Source organism: Pseudogymnoascus destructans, assembly GCF_001641265.1.
Source record: "Pseudogymnoascus destructans isolate 20631-21 unplaced genomic scaffold scaffold_27, whole genome shotgun sequence".
Classification (NCBI taxonomy): Eukaryota; Fungi; Ascomycota; class Leotiomycetes; order Thelebolales; family Thelebolaceae; genus Pseudogymnoascus; species Pseudogymnoascus destructans.
In genome coordinates this window covers 372,396-391,895 of record NW_020167546.1, presented here as the reverse complement: position 1 = coordinate 391,895, position 19,500 = coordinate 372,396, and the positions used below count along the sequence as shown (strand labels likewise).

Genomic DNA, 19,500 nt, shown 5'->3' with positions numbered 1-19,500 from the left:
GGCTCCAGAGATGTCCCATCAAAGGCCAGCTACCCCGCCGACCTCCCGATAAGCAGAGCAATCAAGCGTGTGATCAGTGTTTCCAGTAGTATTGCCCGTATACGGGAGGCTCTCGTATACGGGCCCGTATTATACTTAAGTATTCATACAACCCGTATCATAACACCTCTCCACCGCTAGTATTATACTTAAGTATTGCTGGCCATACTTCAGTATTATACTGGCAATACTTAAGTATTCCACGTGATCCTTTCACAATTTTTAGGTCGTCGTGAAAACTCTGCATTCTATCCTTACGTCTTATGATTCAGCCTACATCATGGCTTCTGAACCTTCTGATGTTGTATCTACTAACGTGCATGTATAACGAAAGTGCCAAACAAGCGAAAGTGCCAAAATCATGTGGTGACCAACCCCCCCAACTAAATGTTAAATTCCTCCACAACAAAACATGCGCCATAAAAATGATGAAAGCAAATTAGTGCTAGCTATCCAAGCTATGCAAAGCGACCCAAATTTGCGCCTTCGAGTTGCAGCTAGGATCTATTCCGTAGACCACTGCAAGCTACGTCACCGTTTACAAGGCGTACCTTCACGACGCGATATCCAAGCCAACTTATGGAAATTAAGTAACCTAGAGGAATCAGTTCTTGTTCAGTATATACTTGACTTAGCTGCTAAAGGGTTCCCTCCTCAGTTGTCTATTGTTGAAGATATGGCAAATCGACTACTTGCAACACGTGACGCGCCACACGTCGGGTCACGTTGGGCTTCAAACTTTGTTAAGCGCCATGTAGAGCTCCGGACACGCTTCCAGCGAGAATACGACTACCAGCGGGCTAAGTGTGAAGATCCAGAAGTCATTCGTGGCTGGTTTGAGCTTGTATGGAACACAATTCTAAAGTATGGCATCAACAATGCAGATATCTACAACTTTGATGAGACTGGGTTTATGATGGGCGTCATCTCAAGCGCAACGGTAGTAACGAGCTCAGATGGGCGGGCAAAGGCAAAAAAGGTGCAGTGCCGCCATTTGTCACATTGGCAGGTAAAAACCACCTTGCATCTTGGTATGAGAATAGCGGATTTCCAGCAGATTGGGTAATCGCTGTTACTGCAAATGGCTGGACTACAAACGAGAGAGGTATGGATTGGATTCAGCATTTTGAGAAGCACACAAAGCCCCGAAGTGTTGGTGGTTATCGCTTTTAGTCCTTGATGGTCATGAGAGCCACCACTCAGACAAGTTTGAGGAGTACTGCAAAGAACACAACATTATTACACTTTGTATGCCTGCTCACTCTTCCCATATACTCCAACCACTTGATGTTGGCTGTTTTGGCCCATTAAAGAGAGCTTACGGTCGGCAAATTGAAGATATGATGTGGGCTCATATTATTCACATTACTAAGGATGACTTCTTTCCTGCCTTCCACGCTGCATTTAACATTGCAATGACAGAAAGCAATATTCAGGGAAGGTTCCGAGGTGCTGGGCTTCTTCCATTTAGCCCTGAGAGTGTAATATCTATACTTGACCTTAGGTTTAAGACGCCAACACCTCCAACCTCTCGCCCAAACACCGCTCAACCATGGGTTTCTCAGACACCAAATAACCCAACTGAAGCTGTATCACAGTCTACTTTCATTAAAAACTAAATTGCGCATCATCAAAATAGTGTAATGGTGGGTGCACCAGATGTGAGAATCTAGCCACCCAAGGAAGGGATGAATTTACTAAGACAACACACTGTCTTAGAAAACAGAGCCAAAGGGTCGTAGCTTAGACTATTCCACAATGCAGCAATCAGGTGTGTGATGTAGTGAAGTGGTTCAGACAAGTTGCAACAAATGTTGAGTCTGGGAACTTAGGGGTAAGTCAGAGGTTAACACCTCACTGACTTTTCAGAAACAAGGAGTAACAAGATCAATGCTTGGAAGCTTGGAAAAGACGTGGAAGTATGTGATAGTCAATTTACTGTATTGTCTGCTTGCCCTTTCTTAAGGAAAGGGCAATCCTATTTATGCTAAAGGAGTGTAGTTCTCTCATTTTCCAAGACTTTCCATGACTAACCAGGCTTGGTAACTGTAGTCGACGTAAGAGAATCCCATAGAACCATCTCTTAGGTTCGTAGCCTATAGAAAGTAAAAGGAGGTCCAAGGTCAGAGTACCCCTATAGACAAATTATGTCATAGACAAATTATGTCATAGACAAATTATGTCATAGACAAATTATGTCATAACTTAACCAATCTTGTGGGTAACTAAAGAGCGATGACATGTAATGAATCATAGAGGTTCGTAGGGATATGCTATGTGGTAATATCGGCCCAGTAACTAAGGAGCGATGACGTGTAATGAATCATAGATGGTTGTAGCAATCGTTGAGTAGTATTGCTCTTGTTGTTGGTGTGATAAGCCAAAATATGTATAGTGACTTGTAGGTTTGAGGAGGAGATTTCCAAGTTTGCTCTTGAGTTTGATAGCAAACTGAGTGCAACGAATGTCAGTATACAAATAGCTCTCCAACCTCAATCTCTGCAGCTGTTGACCAGTTTACAAAGGGTGCATCGCAAATAATGCATCAATTAGCATTGTTAAAAGCAGAGAACCAAAACCTGCAACAGGCAAATGAAGTGCTAAGCAAGCGCCGGAGAGCTAAAAAAACACGACTACAGCAAGGAGGATCACTTAGTCAACAGGTAGCACAGGAGCTACAGGACGAGAGGGACATTGTGCAGCAAGTAGAGCAAGAAATAAGGGCAAGTAGTGGTTGGAAGCCAAGGGAAGAAACCCATGCACGTCGCTGTGGCAAGTGTGGTGAGACTGGACACAATGCGCGCACTTGTCAGATTGTAATAGACAGGTCTTAGGAAGAGGACTCCGAGTAGTTTTAATTAATTTATATTGTTGTGGTGGATTTATCGCAATTCTTATGGGGTAGTCACGATATTTTGGCACTTTCGTTATACATGCACGTTATCGAAAGTGAACAATTTAATCAGTTTGAACAGGATACTACAACCTCATCAACTATTGGCTGCTCTATTCCGTCCCAATCTACCTCCCGTACTATGTCAAAGGTAGCTAAGCTACGCACATCACCGATATGGGACTTTACAAAAGTAGGACATTATGAAATAACCTTCAATATCTACGGCAAGGAGTCCTGGTGTTGCAAGTTCTGTTCTAAGGAGTATACTGTTAGTGGGGGCACTAATATCATCATCAAGCACTTAAAGGAGCACCATTCCATGACTTGAAAACACCACAAGAGCAACGCATTGATGGATATCAATCCACAATAGCTGGAGCCTTTGCCAGGCCACACACAATCAATCATAAACGCCGTAGACCCAACAATGTCACTGCTGTTAGGCCTTTAGATCCACGTGTTCTTGAAGATCTCTATGTGCGCTGGATAGTAGCATGTGGAATTGCATTCCAAATGGTTTCAATCCCTGAGTTCCGCACGTAAGTAGTATTACCTTTCATGATTTAAGGCTTTTATTAATATATATATAGCATGCCTCACTATTTAAATCCAGCCATCAATGAATGGCTGCCTCATAGCTCGACAACAATTCATGATTGGGTCCTTCGTAAATATACAGAAGAGAAGGTTATCATTCGACAGGCTGTTCAAGCTGCCCTTACAAATATCCACTTTACAGTGGATTATGGACTTCTCCAAATTCCTTGCAATCCTCAGCATTGTCACTCACTATATATCAGCAACTGGTAATCTAGATAACTCTGTTCTTGCACTACGAGAAGTTAATGGCGAGCATTCTGGTGAGAACCAAGCTGTGGAAATTCTTGATGTTATCAACGACTATGGCATTGCTTCAAAAGATGGTTATTTTGTAATGGACAATGCAACAAATAATGATACAATGAGATAATATGGGACCATAGGCGACATAGATTACGGTGTAACAGCCATGTGATCAACCTCGTTGTTCAAGCCTTTCTCTTTGCAAGTGATGAGGAGGACCTCTCACAGGATAATAATACGGAGCTATTGTCGTCGCTGACAGAAATAGAGATGTAGCAGTGGAGAAAGAAAGGTCCACTTGGTAAACTACATAACATTGTAGTTTATATCCAATGCAGCCCACAACGTATCACCAGCTTTAAGTTGATGAGCAATAACCTATGTTTGTTGAGAGATAATTCAACATGTTGGAATAGCTGGTATTCAATGCTACAATGGGCGCTATCGGTACAACATGCTATAGACTGTTCTGCGTAAAATTCAAGGAGAATGAGAATGACCTCCGTAAGTACATAGCTTCACCCGTACCGTATTGATACGGCCCATATCATAATGGCCCGAATACTTAAGTATTATACTAATGGGAACACTGGGCTCCATTAGTCCCAATTATCACTGGCCGAGCTTGGGAGAGAGTGCAAATCGACCTAATTGATATGCGCCATGAGCCCTCTGGCCAATTTAAGTGGATTCTACACATTAAGGATCACTTCTCCAAATATACACAGCTGTATCCATTGAAGAGCAAGCACGCAGAGCCAATTGCAGAGGCTTTCACTGAATTCATTGCAGCCTTTCTACCGCCAAAGATTATGCAATGTGATAACGGAAAGGAGTTCAAAGGGGCACTGCTTATTCTACTACGCAAGTTTGGGATTCAAATCATCAATGGAGCACCAAGGTCACCACAAACCCAAGGCTTAGTTGAGCAGGCCAACGGAGTAGTGGAAATAAAATTAAGGGTTTGGAAAATGGACAATGGGTCAACTGAGTGGGCTGATGGAATACTGGAGGTTACGCTGGCTATGAACACTCAAATCCACTCTACAATTGGATGTGCACCTGTAGAATTACTATTTCGAGAGCGTACATCATATATTGACTGGCTCAATAGCTATGCTCGTAAGGATCTTTGTCATACTGACATTCGTTGCACTCAGTTTGCTATCAAACTCAAGAGCAAACTTAGAAATCTCCTCCTCAAACCTACAAGTCACCATACATATCTTGGCTTATCACACCAACAACAGAAGCAATACTACTCAACGATTGCTGCAAACTCTTCTACTACATCTGTTTATGCTACATACATCACGGCATATCATTTGGACACTCATTGAACAAGTTATTAAGAAAATCTCCTCCTTAAGGGGGTGGGCCAATACTACCACATGGCATATCTCTACCAACTAGAGGCCTAGGAACATGAACGATAGCTCTAGAAGCTTTGACAACCCTCTATGATTCATTACACGTCATCGCTCCTTAGTTACCCACAAGATTGGTTAAGTTATGACATAATTTGTCTATAGGTACTCTGACCTTGGACCTCCTTTTCACTTCCTATAGGCTAGGAACCCAAGAGATGGTTCTATGGGATTCTCTTACGTTCACTACATGATTAGCAAGCTAGTTGTGGGTCGCACTTGATTTCTAATACATTTACCAAGCCTGGTTAGTCATGGAAAGTCATGGAAAATGAGAGAACTACACTCCTTTGGCATAAATAGGATTGCCCTTTCCTTAAGAAAGGGCAAGCAGGTAATACAGTAAATCGACTAGCACATACTTCTACGTCTTTTCCAAGCTTCCAAGCATTCATCTTGTTACTCCTTGTTTCTGAAAAGTCAGTGAGGTGCTAACCTCTGACTTACCCCTGAGTTCTCAGACTCAACATTTGTTGCAACTTGTCTAAACCACTTCACCACATCATACACCTGATTGCTGCGTTGTGGAATAGTCTAAGCTACAACCTTTTGGCTCTGTTTCCTAAGACAGTGTGTTGTCTTAGTAAATTCATCCCTTCCTTGGGTGGCTAGATTCTCATATCTGGTGCACCCACCATTACAATCTTGCTATTGGAGTTGCTCAAGAAGACCCTACTCAATCTCCAATATACGCTCTAAGCCCAGGTTCATTCCAAGGCTCTAGAATTGATATTGGGATTTGCTCTGGCAACTCGCAAATCACTATGCGTATTAGTCCAGAGGCTGGTGCAGCAATCAACCTACGGATTGCTCCACCAGCTCAAAGCTCTCCAATTGACGAGTGGTTTGATATCGACGCCTACGACCCAGGAGTGTAAGGACACAGGGCACCCAGCTCACAGTAATAGCATATGAGAGTGCGAGTCGGAGGCTAAACGGATGCTATCCTATAGGTCTACTACGAAGGATACAAAAAAGATGATGGGGGAACCCCGTGAGTCGATTGTCTCAAGTACCCGAAACCCATCCGACTCGGTTCTGTCATACTGACATTCGTTGCACTCAGTTTGCTATCAAACTCAAGAGCAAACTTGGAAATCTCCTCCTCAAACCTACAAGTCACTATACATATTTTGGCTTATCACACCAACAACAAGAGCAATACTACTCAACGATTGCTACAACCATCTATGATTCATTACACATCATCGCTCCTTAGTTACTGGGCCGATATTACCACATAGCATATCTCTACAACCCTCTATGATTCATTACATGACATCACTCATACTACCACATGACATATCTCTACCAACTAGAGGCCTAGGAGCATGAACGATAGCTCTAAAAGCTCCTACGAACCTCTATGATTCATTACATGTCATCGCTCTTTAGTTACCCACAAGATTGGTTAAGTTCTGACATAATTTGTCTATGACATAATTTGTCTATGACATAATTTGTCTATGACATAATTTGTCTATAGGGGTACTCTGACCTTGGACCTCCTTTTACTTCCTATAGGCTACGAACCTAAGAGATGGTTCTATGGGATTCTCTTATGTCGACTACAGTTACCAAGCCTGGTAAGTCATGGAAAGTCTTGGAAAATGAGAGAACTATACTCCTTTAGCATAAATAGGATTGCCCTTTCCTTAAGAAAGGGCAAGCAGACAATACAGTAAATCGACTATCACATACTTCCACGTCTTTTCCAAGCTTCCAAGCATTCATCTTGTTACTCCTTGTTTCTGAAAAGTCAGTGAGGTGTTAACCTCTGACTTACCCCTGAGTTCCCAGACTCAACATTTGTTGCAACTTGTCTAAACCACTTCACCACATCATACACCTGATTGCTGCATTGTGGAATAGTCTAAGCTACGACCCTTTGGCTCTGTTTCCTAAGACAGTGTGTTGTCTTAGTAAATTCATCCCTTCCTTGGGTGGCTAGATTCTCACATCTGGTGCACCCACCATTACAGGTTCCGACTCGGTTAGCCCACCCAAATGATCACACGTGACCCCGCGGCTACCCAGAGTCTACTCCCTAGAATGAGAGACGAGAAGGCATCGTTACACTACTGAGAGACGAGAAGGCATCCTTACACTACTGAGAGACGAGAAGGCATCCTTACACTACTGAGAGACGAGAAGGCATCCTTACACTACTGAGAGACGAGAAGGCATCCTTACACTACTGAGAGACGAGAAGGCATCCTTACACTACTGATAGACGAGAAGGCATCCTTACAAGGAGTTCAACTCACGGGTCAACTTACGGGTCAACTTACGAGCCAACTTACTGTTACGATGGTCATAGAGGTCATGATGCCAGTCCAGGAAAAGTAATCTAGATTGAATCTAAAGAGAGAAGAAGAAGAAGAAGGAAGGAAGGTGAGGCTATTCCTCATAACATACAGTTGTCTGCTTAGCGGTTGTAACCTTGTGGCTAAGGCTACACCCGTAATCCCCATAACAACCGTAATAACCGTAATAACTGTAACAACCATAACAACTGTAACAACTGTAACAAGCTGTGACAAGCTGTGAGCTGTAATCGTAACACTTACGAGCCAACTTGTGAGCGAGCCTGAGAGCGAGCCTGAGAGCGAGGTTCAATTAGGTGATCCAGTAATTGAGAAGGCTCGACAATCCACCCTGAAAGCAAGGGTCAAAATGGTTGAGAAGTACTCTAAGAAGCACGATATCCAGCACTTTGATGTTGGAGATATAGTCTCTTTGAAGGTCCCTAGGGGGGATAGAACTTCAACTGATAATAGACGCCTATTTGGGCGTATATTAGAAGAACCTTATTCTCATAGGTATAAGGTTTTGACTTCCTCGGGGATTATTAAACGCCTAATACCTACAAAGGTACTAGGTGTTGTTGCAAAGGATCTCTGGTCTGATATTATAATTCCTGATACTACAAAGGAAGTTACACTTGGACTAGCGGCTAGGGAAGCTTCTACAAGTGCTCGAGTTGGAATATCATGTCAGTGTAAGGGGCCTTGTAATACAAAGCGATGTAAGTGCTATAAGGAAAGTAGGCAGTGTAGCGTACACTGCCATGGGGATGATAACGAGTGTGGGAACTTATGGGGCTTAGCTGTTCGAACTGAAGTAGCTCTAGTTGAAAGGCCTCGAAGGAAGCGGGCTAGAGCTAATACAGTAGGAAATAGTATCTGATCAATTTAGTATTTTATTCCACGCTACTCTATTCGCGACTGGGTTAGAGTGGATCATCCCATTCGCGAATAACCTATTCCATTCGCGAATGGGGGTTATTCGTGGTTCGTTCGGAACACATATAATTAGATATTCGCCATATAATCAGAAGATATCTACATGCACCACGACTTGTTCTAATACATCCACGACATGTCCTTCATCCACCGTGACATCAAGCCCGACAACCTCCTCATGGGAATCGGAAAGGGCCAGGTCAACGTTATCGATTTCGGCCTGGCTAAGAAGTACTACTTCAAGACCAGTTCCCACATCCCATACCGAGAGGGCAAGGACTTTATGGGTACTGCTCGTTATTCTTCGATCAACACCCATCTTGGTGTCGGTGTGCAAAATTCAACCCTGTTTTACATTCTAACCCACTCCCAGAGCAGTCGCGCCGTGACGACATGGAGTCTTTCGGATATGTCATGCTTTACTTCTGCCGTGGATCCCTCCCATGGCAGGGACTCAAGGCTGACACCCTTAAGCAGAAGCACGACCGTATTAGGGAGGAGAAGGCCACCTCAGCCGACATTCTCTTCAAGGGATTCCCCGACGAGTTTGCCATCTACCTTGACTACACCAGGTCCCTTCGCTTTGACGACAAGCCCGACTACTTCTACCTCCGAAAGATCTTCCGTGAACTCTCCGTCCGCGAAGGTTTCGAGTACGATTACAAGTTCGACTGGACTATCGCGGGTTGAAGGATAGTTCGGGCCAGGCTTTTCGCCCCGCGAGGCGGAATGTCCCGGAACGGCGCTGAATTACCCCACCAGACTCTTCGATCTGGAAGAGATGAGTAATGTGATGTGGTCCATACATTCGATCTATCACATCGCATTAAGGATTTAAAGAGGCGAAACCACACGCTCCTACGTTTGCTCAAGATATGTTAACTTTAGCATAACTGTACTCAATTGTTGCATCCGACCGAATAAGCTCGCGCCATAAGTGAACCAAAAACCATCGACTCCACAGCTCGATTCTCGATTCCGGCGAGCGCCAGAGCCCGGAAATATTGTGATATCAATTCCGCTACCTTACTGCCGACGGTCGCTGTTCCGGTCAAAAAAGCCGATCTGGCTGTAGCCATCCATAGCGCGACGCCTGTAGCAAGTGTTCCGACCCAACCGTGAGCTGGTCAATAATGAGCTTTGGTAGCTAACGGCTCAGGTATAATCTAATCTGCACAAGATTACAGCGCACGGTAAGTGGGCCTCAAAAAAACTGGGTGCCTATTTTAGGGCTCTGTTCTTTGGAAGGAAAACCTACCATATCCTTATCATCAGACGTGGCTATGGCCGATGGGGGTGCTGAGGGTGCTGCAGATCCTAACCTAGTCCGCATTCTGGCTGCTGCTGAGGCTATGTTGAGGGTTACAAGCTATGTAGTGATACTTCGCCAGACCGGAAAATGACGCAGCAGCGGGCCAATATTGTGAACGAATTAGACGGGTTCCGACATTTCAAGAGCCCGTAGATACTGGTCACGTACTTCACTACTATGAAGCAGCTCTTGGTGTACTACTACCGCGTGGTGCATTGCGAGGGCGGCCATCTTACACGGGCTAAGCCAGACAAGGTGCTGCCTGGGGATATCATCCGGCCGACGAAAACACAGACTCAAGCTATGGACGAGATAATGGCAGCCTTGGCTGTTGAGGATGCAGAAGAGACCGAGCAGGCTCTCAAGCATGCAATTCGGCGACTCTACCTGGCTTTGATTTGCCATACGGTTGGCAGCGTGCCGTTCAAATCACCTGTCTTGAGTTTCTGCGCCATGTTGAGCGGGAAAGTCCGTGGGAAAGGCCGAGGATTGTGGGAGGAGCCGGGGAATTTCAACAGCCATCTGTCCGCTCTAACTTGGGTTGCCCAGCTTGTGATCTTTGACTATGCTTGCTTCCACGAGCAGGATGATGAAGATCAAATCCCCGTCTTTCTTGCCAGGATGTGCAAGAAGTTCTTCCAGCAGCTGGCCGAGACACCATTTGGGCACATTTTGCAATGGCGGCTCTATCTGTTCAAGGTTGGAAAGGCTGCAATCGCAAAGCACCAGGCTCGGTGGTCCCTAAACGGGCAGAAAGTTGAATACCGTGGGGTAGAGTTACAGATGACGCAGATATCACATCTGGTTCTGTCCGAATATCAGAAAGCCCACTCTCTGCTTTGTGATGAGCTATTATTTGGGGGCAAGGGCCTAATTCCCATGGAATCGTGGAGGCTAAAGGATGATCTAGATCTGGAGGAATTTGGAGGGTCGTGGCTCTCCCATCCCAGCAATTCCGAATTCCTCGACGGTGCTGAGCTTGCTCTATTCAGACGGATCCAGGGCAATGATAAGCTGCGGGCCATGTTCTTGACCACAGCTGTAGACGGAAGTGTGGCCTTGTGTCCTAAGGCTATGGCAATCTACGAGGCACATGCTCAGGACTTCCTAGGTTCAGGGTTGATACTCTGCCACGTTCCACCAGGCCCGCCAGTACGGGCGTCTGAGTTGCTATCAGTAACGTGGCGTAATACTGCCCGACAGCGCCATTTATTGATATGGGAGAAGCTGGTTAAGTTGTATGTCCAGTATCACAAAGGCCAACAGCAGTCAGGCGTCTATAAGGACAATATCCGGTTCCTCCCAAAGGCAATTGGGGACTTGCTGCTCACGTACATCGCATATGTCATACCCTTGCGGCAGATGTTCCTCCGGCAGCAGACTCCGGGCGCTCTCATATCCCCATATCTCTGATCAAAACTAGATGGAGCGGTATGGGCTGACGAAACGCTCTCTACCTGCTTAGCTAAGGCATGCACTCGTGCGCAGGTTCCGCGGTTCAAGACGGCACGATGGCGGCAGTTTGCAGCATCGATAACCTAGGAGAAGTTTGCGGCCCAAGGAGCGGGCCAATTTTGATATGGAGGATAATCTAGGAGATGATATAGAGGACGAGCTGGATCTTGTTGTCCTGGCAGAGCTCAGCAACCACAGCTACCATACCTTCAACCATGCGTATGCTGGGGCGAGGCGTCCGGAAGTTCTCTTCTGCGACGAAGAGAGAGTGGCTTGATGCGACAGTCTCTCGTCACTTAAATGTGACGAGTAGGACTACGCCTCAGGATATTATGGTCCAAGTACGGTTCTCAGAGCAGATTAGCTATAAGGTAGCTCAGCTTTGCCGCCTTCGTCTTCTTGACCAAGGCATTGGAGCACAACGGCATAAAACAAGCAATTTAGTAGAGAGCCAAAACCAGGTTCTCCGGTTCGATCGGCAGCTTCCAATTCTAGAGCTTCTCGATGCTATATGGCATCGAGTTATGGAAAAGCGATCGCTGCGGTTCCTATCTGCAGTGAGTGCTATTGAACGTGGAGCTGTAACTACCCCTTGGGTAGACTTACAGCTATCTACTGCAAGGCATTGGGCTGGATCAAACACAGTCCAGGTGTCCTCACCGCTTCAAGGACGAGTAATCCAGCCAAACGGCTGGATCTTCGTCGTTGATTTGGCAGCAAGATCATGTACTTGCCGCCGGTTCCAGAATAACGGTGTGCCGTGCGGCCACGCCATGACTATGATATTTGCTGTCAAAGCAGATATTATGGACTATATACCTCCAGAGCTTACTACTGAGCGCTGGAGGGCAATTTATTTGACCCCTCTTCCTCCGGTAGATATTACGGGGCTCTCTATTTCAGAGACAGAGCCCTGCAGTCCACCCTTTACTCGGGTCCCACGAGGGCGGCCAAAGAAGGAGCGGGTTCGCCGTGAGGATGCTCTAGCTCCTCGCGGCCGCCTTCAAACCCGCGATCATGGCGGGTTATTACCCCTTGGATCTGTCGTTGCGACAGTTCCAGATCCAGTTCGGCACCGGTGTGGAACTTGCGGTGAGGCTGGACATAACGCCCGCCGCTGCCGACGCCCACATCAGTAAGTTATATAGCTAGTTAGTTAGTGAAATAGATTGATTATTATATACTGTTCTATCTACTGTTCTATCTATAAAGCTGTGAATATATAGCATAATATATGGTAGTTTCCAAAGTGATAATTCTGGCCAAACAGTGTCATGGAGTTACGGAGTCATGGAATCACAGATATTACAGTCAAATCTGCAGCCAATTACAATACACAGAGTGGGTTATTACAGGGTAAATGGTTCTTTTCTCAAAGTTCAGGGTATATCGTTCTTTACAGGGTAAAAGACAGGGTATATCATTCTTTTGCCGTTCATTCTATATACTGTAGTCTACTGTCGAGTTTTCCCACCCGTTGCGCAAAAGCCCCAAGGTCCGGTCACCAAACACACCGCACGATTTGCGCGCGGTCGCAATATTTCGGTCCTTCCTCCAACACTTAAATATCAGGCAGCTACGTACTTGGACAGAAGAAGACACAACGTTACTTGACATGAAATGATATCAATCCCATTCAGGCGTAAACACATGATATATGATATTTCTGTCTTTATAAATATTCGTCGTAAATAGTAATATTCAAATGCTGTCGTGATTGTAATAAAAAAAAACAGTTCCCATGCAAAAGGTCCCATACAAAAGGGTAGCATCACCATATTTGCCACTTGTGTCCTCCCTCATACCTTGAACCGCCCTTGTACATGTCCTTTTATGAGTTTTGATTCATGAATAACGGGAGGAAGGAGGTGAGCATATATAGTTTTACATATATGTCGTCTACCATCCAAACCCCTATTCCCATGTTAGCGGATCGAAAAACAAAGGGAGAAAAACAGTCAGCCTACCTCGGTATGCAAAGTGAAAGATGGGCCATACGGCCGTATGCATCGTGATGTGGTGTCCTTCACCGTCTCCAGCAACCCCGCAGGCCCACAGGCGCCAACAATAACTCTCTTCGTGGTATCTTCATTGTCGACGAGACTTCTCATCAGTGCAGGAATATTTGGGCGCCCTGTGAAGGTTGCAACGGTGCTGCTGGATGCCTCTCCTACATCATAACCCATGCCTTTCTCCGGATCGACAGGCTTTTTCGACGCTGCCATTTGCTCAAGCTCAATGGCTTTTTCTGAGTCACCAGATGCCATAGTTGGGAGCGAAGTCTGACTAGACTCTTCTGTGGTTGCAGGACTATCCTTCTCAGAATATCCCGATAAGGAGACCACTGCAGAAGACTCGACGTTGTTAGTTACGTGTATCATAACTTTGATACGTGGGTCGAGGTGGAGTTCACGAAGTTCCGCATGGAACCACGAGATAGAAGCTAGGCATTGTTAGTTGATGTCTGTAGGATATAGTCTTATTTGACAGTGTTACCTTTATCTCTAATAACCCAGACAAAAGTAATACTACCAGATGGACAGGGGCCTGGGTTCCTGCAAAGGTCCAAGGCTACTGCAAAGGTAAAGCTTGCACCGCTACCACCGGCAATTAGTAAGATGCTGTCGTAAGTCTTGAAGTCAGGTAATTCCCCATAACCTGTGTTGAGCGAGCATCTCAAAGTCTTCGCAGGAAACTCTTTCGCATACTTGTGCAATGCAGACGTGAATCCACCGCGAGAGAACACGACAAACTCTGCAGGGTCCGAGGAAACGAGTGTAAAGGGGTGTGTCTCTACAAGACGGATAGCAGGCAACCACAAGAAGGCATGCGAGCCGGGAATCGCCTTCGATGATTGGCGAAGTGTGACTCGAGTAGCACCATTCGGTAGCGCGGTGAGCGCCGCATGGTTACCCATGAAGTTGCAAGAGAATTTCAAAACGCGGATGGCGCGATCCATGAATGACAAAGAAGCTGCAAAAAGGGTGATAATGATGGCACGGCGGCTGAGGTCTGGCACGTGCAATGCGACGACTATTAAAGTGATGGCTGACAGTATGACATGTATAGCGTAGAATACTATATGATAAATTAGTCGGACAGAGCCCATCAGAAGTCTAGTGTCTTAACATACACTCATAGCGTTGGCGGCGAATATATGGCAAAGCCAAGACACCAATGAGAAGCATTGCAATGCCACCTATCATTCCTGCGACCGGGGCGGGCTCCAGCATGTAATATAGAGGATAAACTTGTGCCATACCTACCAGATAGACGATGGCATGGACCAAAGATGCAACTATGCATGTATATCCCGCTGCCTTATGGAGCGGCATCAAGGTCTCGTAGGAAGTGGCGGAGAGAATAGCTAATGGCGTGTTTTTCAAACTGAGGAAAATGACTAAGGCTAGATTGCATAGCGCAACCCTTTTATAAGTCAGTATTAAACACCATATAGTCGACATTTAACCTATCAGATCGGTAAAGAAAGGTCGGAGGGTGTAAGTACCAGCCTTGGTGTTTTGCAACCTTCACTTGGTAAGCAGTTGAGCGCCCAAAACAACGGATTAAGGTTTCTTACATTGAGTAGATTGGTCAAGTCTACGTTTGTGCATGACACGATGACGTTGATTCCCCAGAATAAAATGTAGAGTAGAATACGGCCAACTGATATCTGTTTGAAGAACCTCCTTGAAAGGAGGGATCTGATTCTCCTAAGTCTTATCATGGCTACCGTGGCTGAGCTTCGACTTCCGTTACTATACCGATGGAAAAAGTATCGTGCCCAGTGACTGAGTATAAATAGAGCGATGAGAGATCCGATTGCAATCCCAAATGACTTGGCAGTTTTCTCGTTCAAAGCCTGCTGTGCCCTCTCTTGACCTTTCGGGTCTGCCATTTCATTCGCTTTCCGAGAAGTTATACAAAAAATGAAGAAGAAGAGAAATAGGACTCTCGCAGGACAACTTGTCGAGAATAGAAGCCAAAAATACTGGAAAAGTCCTCAAGAATAATAAGGGGCATAGTGTAGTCTATATACCTCTAGGCGGATATATGGCTTCGCACCGTAGTTTACTTAATTAAGTCGTCAAACTCCAAATATGTGCTCAACAAGGATGCATATCAAACTCCAAATATGTGCTCAACAAGGATGCATATCAAACTCCAAATATGCTCTCCTCGGGTATGCAACTTTGTTGAGATGCATACCCGAGGAGAGCATATGGTCCCTTCCTTATCCCTTGCATGTGGTGTTAGTGAGTGGGCTCATGATGACCCAGTTAAAGACCGAGATCTGTTTGATGTAACACGTATCCGTCGGATGAAGGGCGCCTGTGCGAACTCCATTTCAATCACCCCAAATGAAGGGCCATGTGTGGTTTCAAATTGCTTTGTGAGCCCACGGTCCGACCCAACAGATGTGAGTGTAGTTGAGGATTTTTTCAACACCAACGAGTTCTCATCATCGATCGGGCCGGACCTCATGCTCTCAAAGCATGCTTCACTTGGCAGGTACTGTAGTTATTCGAATAGAGCCTTGCCAGCTGCCCCTGACGAATGAAGATCTGATGTATACGAGTCGCACCAATAAGATCCAGCTCGATAGTATGAATCGCACCCATAAGATCCACGGGGCAGATCCCAGTCCGGTGGACCCACCATCATCAGAAAACTTTACGTAAAAACAGGGTAAATCAATGCTTATAACCGGAGATATTCATGGTACTCAGATCGGCTGTTGCTTGTTGTGTGGTCCAGCAAGTGCCGTACGAACTTTGCTCTTAATTAATAGGGCAAAAGCTCTATATACCCAGCACGACCCCTGTAAAGATTCATATACCCAGTAAATTAAAATAAGATCTACAGTATACTCGTACTTTGGGTCAATAATTGTTAACAGGGGACCCATGTACGTAGTTCCACCTCGTCGCTGTTTTAAAAAGTTGCGAGGAATAACAATCTATATAACGCGTCACGTACGTACGAGTGGTAAAGCAGCATAACATTACTCGGGTTTTTATTGGACTATACTTCTACAAGGGGGAAGACGATCATTGCACGTTTAACAATTATTGACCCAAAGTACGAGTATACCCAGCACCCGTAGACTCCCGAACCCCAGCAAACCTCCGGTCAACCCTCGCTGCCGCCACCGAGCCGCCGCTAGCTCAACAATTGATCTTGGCGTTCTCCTTCGTCACATTCAAGTGACGGGAGACCACATGGTCCAGCCAAGACTTCTTCGGCGGCGAAGAGAACTTGCGCTGGCCTCGGCCAACACAACGGTGCTCGTCATTAACGATGACGAGCACCCACAAGTCGTCGTTCGGGCTGGCTCGGCAGCGCCAGCCACAGCTTTCCTCGGGGCAGACGAAGAATGCCCCTGTCTTCTCCCGCCGGAGGACCCGCAAGCAGAACTTCTGCTTGACGGCCCAATCATCCAAGGCGAGGATGAGGGCGTCGATGTCGAGATACTCGGTGCCATCGACCTGCACCTAGAGCTCCGCAAGGGGCCATTTGGGTGGGAGGGGTAGGGTGGCATCTTCGGAGAAGGCTTGATTTGCTGTAACGCTGCTCCATTTTGTAGCAGCCCCATAAAACTAGCCATAGTAGGAAATATAAACCCTAGTAGGATTGGCATCATAATTGCCTATGGATAGCGGCTGCTTTAGTGTAGGTAGGGCTACAGTCAATGACCGCCTTGGCGATATTTACTAGCCCAAGTGCACAGGGTTAGAAAATCAATTATAATCATAATTATTTAGTCGTAATCATAATCATGATTATTTATAAAGCGTATAATCATATTCATGATTTATAATCATGAATAGTCATGATTATAATCATGACTATAATCTATACCTTATTAGGCTTAGTTATCACCTAATTAGGTATAAGATAAGATAAGATAAGATAAGATAAGATACGATATGATAAGATAAGATAAGATAATCAGGTATAATTTAGATAACATAAGATAAGATAAGATAAGATAAGATAAGATAAGATAATTAGGTATAATTTAGATAAGATAAGATAAGATAAGAAAACAAAAATGTTTCTAGAGAATTCTACAAACTTCTACAAACTTCTAGAGAGTTCGAGATGCTTTTATAAATGCTTTTAAATATATCTATATAGCATATTCTAGAATCTATAATCTAGGTATATATAGAGCCTTTAACTCCCTCCTTAACTAACATTTTTATTAAAACAAAAGCAACAATAACAACACCTTATAAACCTTTATTTATAGCTTTACTACTAGACCCTCATTTAAAGAAAATAGGGCTAAGTAAGCTACATTATACATAACAAGATGAATATAAAGCTATAGAAGCTGTAGAAGAAGTATATCAAAGGTATGTTTATATAACGTGCATGTATAATGAAAGTGCCAAACAAGCGAAAGTGCCAAAATCATGCGTGTAATGGTGGGTGCATCAGATGTGAGAATCTAGCCACCCAAGGAAGGGATGAATTTACTAAGACAACACACTGTCTTAGAAAACAGAGCCAAAGGGTCGTAGCTTAGACTATTCCACAATGCAGCAATCAGGTGTGTGATGTAGTGAAGTGGTTCAGACAAGTTGCAACAAATGTTGAGTCTGGGAACTCAGGGGTAAGTCAGAGGTTAACACCTCACTTGTAAGGACACAGGGAATACGGCTCTCCGTAGGTGCATATGGGAGTGCGAGTCGGAGGTGATGCTGTATTCTATCCTATAGGTCTACTACGAAGGATACAAAAAAGATGAAGGGGGAACCCCGTTGAGTCTGTTTCCTTAACTCCCGAAACGGGCCCAACTCGGTTATCCCAACCCTAGCCCTGAACCTTTCACCGCAACAGGTCTACATCAGCCCTGAACCCTATACACTTACCGTCCCCCACTATAGTGTAACTCGCTATATGATCCTCTACTGGTTCGAAACCCCACCGAGTCGGATTCCATGTTTGTAGTGACCGTAACAGTTCTGAGACAGGTTCTTCGAGTATCTAGGTACGGAGGCATCCTTACACTACCCCCCGTCGTAAGAGAGTGCTTTGTCCGCAAAGCACGCCGCCCGCCTATGGTCCGGAACCCATCCGGGTAGCGTCAGTGGCTTGGGCGTTCTTTGTCGTGGGGTTTGCGCGCGTGGCTGTAATGGTGGGTGCACCAGATATGAGAATCTAGCCACCCAAGGAAGGGATGAATTTACTAAGACAACACACTGTCTTAGGAAACAGAGCCAAAGGGTTGTAGCTTAGACTATTCCACAACGCAGCAATCAGGTGTATGATGTGGTGAAGTGGTTTAGACAAGTTGCAACAAATGTTGAGTCTGAGAACTCAGGGGTAAGTCAGAGGTTAGCACCTCACTGACTTTTCAAAAACAGAGAATAACAAGATCAATGCTTGGAAGCTTGGAAAAGACGTAGAAGTATGTGCTAGTCGATTTACTGTATTGCCTGCTTGCCCTTTCTTAAGGAAAGGGCAATCCTATTTATGCCAAAGGAGTGTAGTTCTCTCATTTTCCATGACTTTCCATGACTAACCAGGCTTGGTAAATGTATTAGAAATCAAGTGCGACCCACAACTAGCTTGCTAATCATGTAGTGAACGTAAGAGAATCCCATAGAACCATCTCTTGGGTTCCTAGCCTATAGGAAGTGAAAAGGAGGTCCAAGGTCAGAGTACCTATAGACAAATTATGTCATAACTTAACCAATCTTGTGGGTAACTAAGGAGCGATGACGTGTAATGAATCATAGAGGGTTGTAGAAGCTTCTAGAGCTATCGTTCATGTTCCTAGGCCTCTAGTTGGTAGAGATATGCCATGTGGTAGTATTGGCCCACCCCCTTAAGGAGGAGATTTTCTTAATAACTTGTTCAATGAGTGTCCAAATGATATGCCGTGATGTATGTAGCATAAACAGATGTAGTAGAAGAGTTTGCAGCAATCGTTGAGTAGTATTGCTTCTGTTGTTGGTGTGATAAGCCAAGATATGTATGGTGACTTGTAGGTTTGAGGAGGAGATTTCTAAGTTTGCTCTTGAGTTTGATAGCAAACTGAGTGCAACGAATGTCAGTATGACATGATCCCCCTTTTAAGGACGTTTGTGGGCTGTCTGCTTGCCCTTTAGCCAGGTGGCTTTCTTAGAAAGAAATTCTAGAATGAGCTTAGATGCATTTTTTAGATTTCTCTTAGGCTCCCAAGTGTTGTCACTTGTAGGATAGCCTTTCCACTTAACGAGGAAGTAGTCCTGACCTCTAAGTGTCTTTTTGTCAAGGATAGACTCTACT

The 19,500-nt window shown here is 45.0% G+C and overlaps 4 protein-coding genes across 4 annotated transcripts; 3 read left to right on the top strand and 1 right to left on the bottom strand.

The window, feature by feature from the left end:
* Positions 1-5,762: 5,762 nt before the first annotated feature.
* Positions 5,763-6,255, top strand: VC83_08790 (uncharacterized protein; the record flags this gene model as incomplete). The annotated part of the gene is made up of 2 exons (XM_024472333.1): positions 5,763-6,079; positions 6,159-6,255. Exons 1-2 carry the CDS (start codon positions 5,970-5,972, stop codon positions 6,253-6,255), a joined length of 207 nt encoding a protein of 68 aa, XP_024320347.1. The 5' UTR covers positions 5,763-5,969.
* Positions 6,256-8,586: 2,331 nt separating this feature from the next.
* On the top strand, positions 8,587-9,140 carry HRR25_2 (serine/threonine protein kinase; the record flags this gene model as incomplete). The annotated part of the gene is made up of 2 exons (XM_024472332.1): positions 8,587-8,737; positions 8,824-9,140. 2 exons carry the CDS (start codon positions 8,587-8,589, stop codon positions 9,138-9,140), a joined length of 468 nt encoding a protein of 155 aa, XP_024320363.1.
* A 799-nt stretch (positions 9,141-9,939) lies between these two features.
* On the top strand, positions 9,940-11,175 carry VC83_08788 (uncharacterized protein; the record flags this gene model as incomplete). The annotated part of the gene is made up of 1 exon (XM_024472331.1): positions 9,940-11,175. The coding sequence occupies one exon, from the start codon at positions 9,940-9,942 to the stop codon at positions 11,173-11,175; it is 1,236 nt and encodes a 411-aa protein (XP_024320374.1).
* A 1,511-nt stretch (positions 11,176-12,686) lies between these two features.
* On the bottom strand, positions 12,687-15,328 carry VC83_08787 (uncharacterized protein). The gene is made up of 6 exons (XM_024472330.1): positions 14,798-15,328; positions 14,726-14,745; positions 14,351-14,643; positions 13,714-14,295; positions 13,185-13,660; positions 12,687-13,131 (listed from the first exon to the last, which is right to left on the bottom strand). Exons 1-6 carry the CDS (start codon positions 15,113-15,115, stop codon positions 13,117-13,119), a joined length of 1,704 nt encoding a protein of 567 aa, XP_024320396.1. The 5' UTR covers positions 15,116-15,328; the 3' UTR covers positions 12,687-13,116.
* Positions 15,329-19,500: the final 4,172 nt, after the last annotated feature.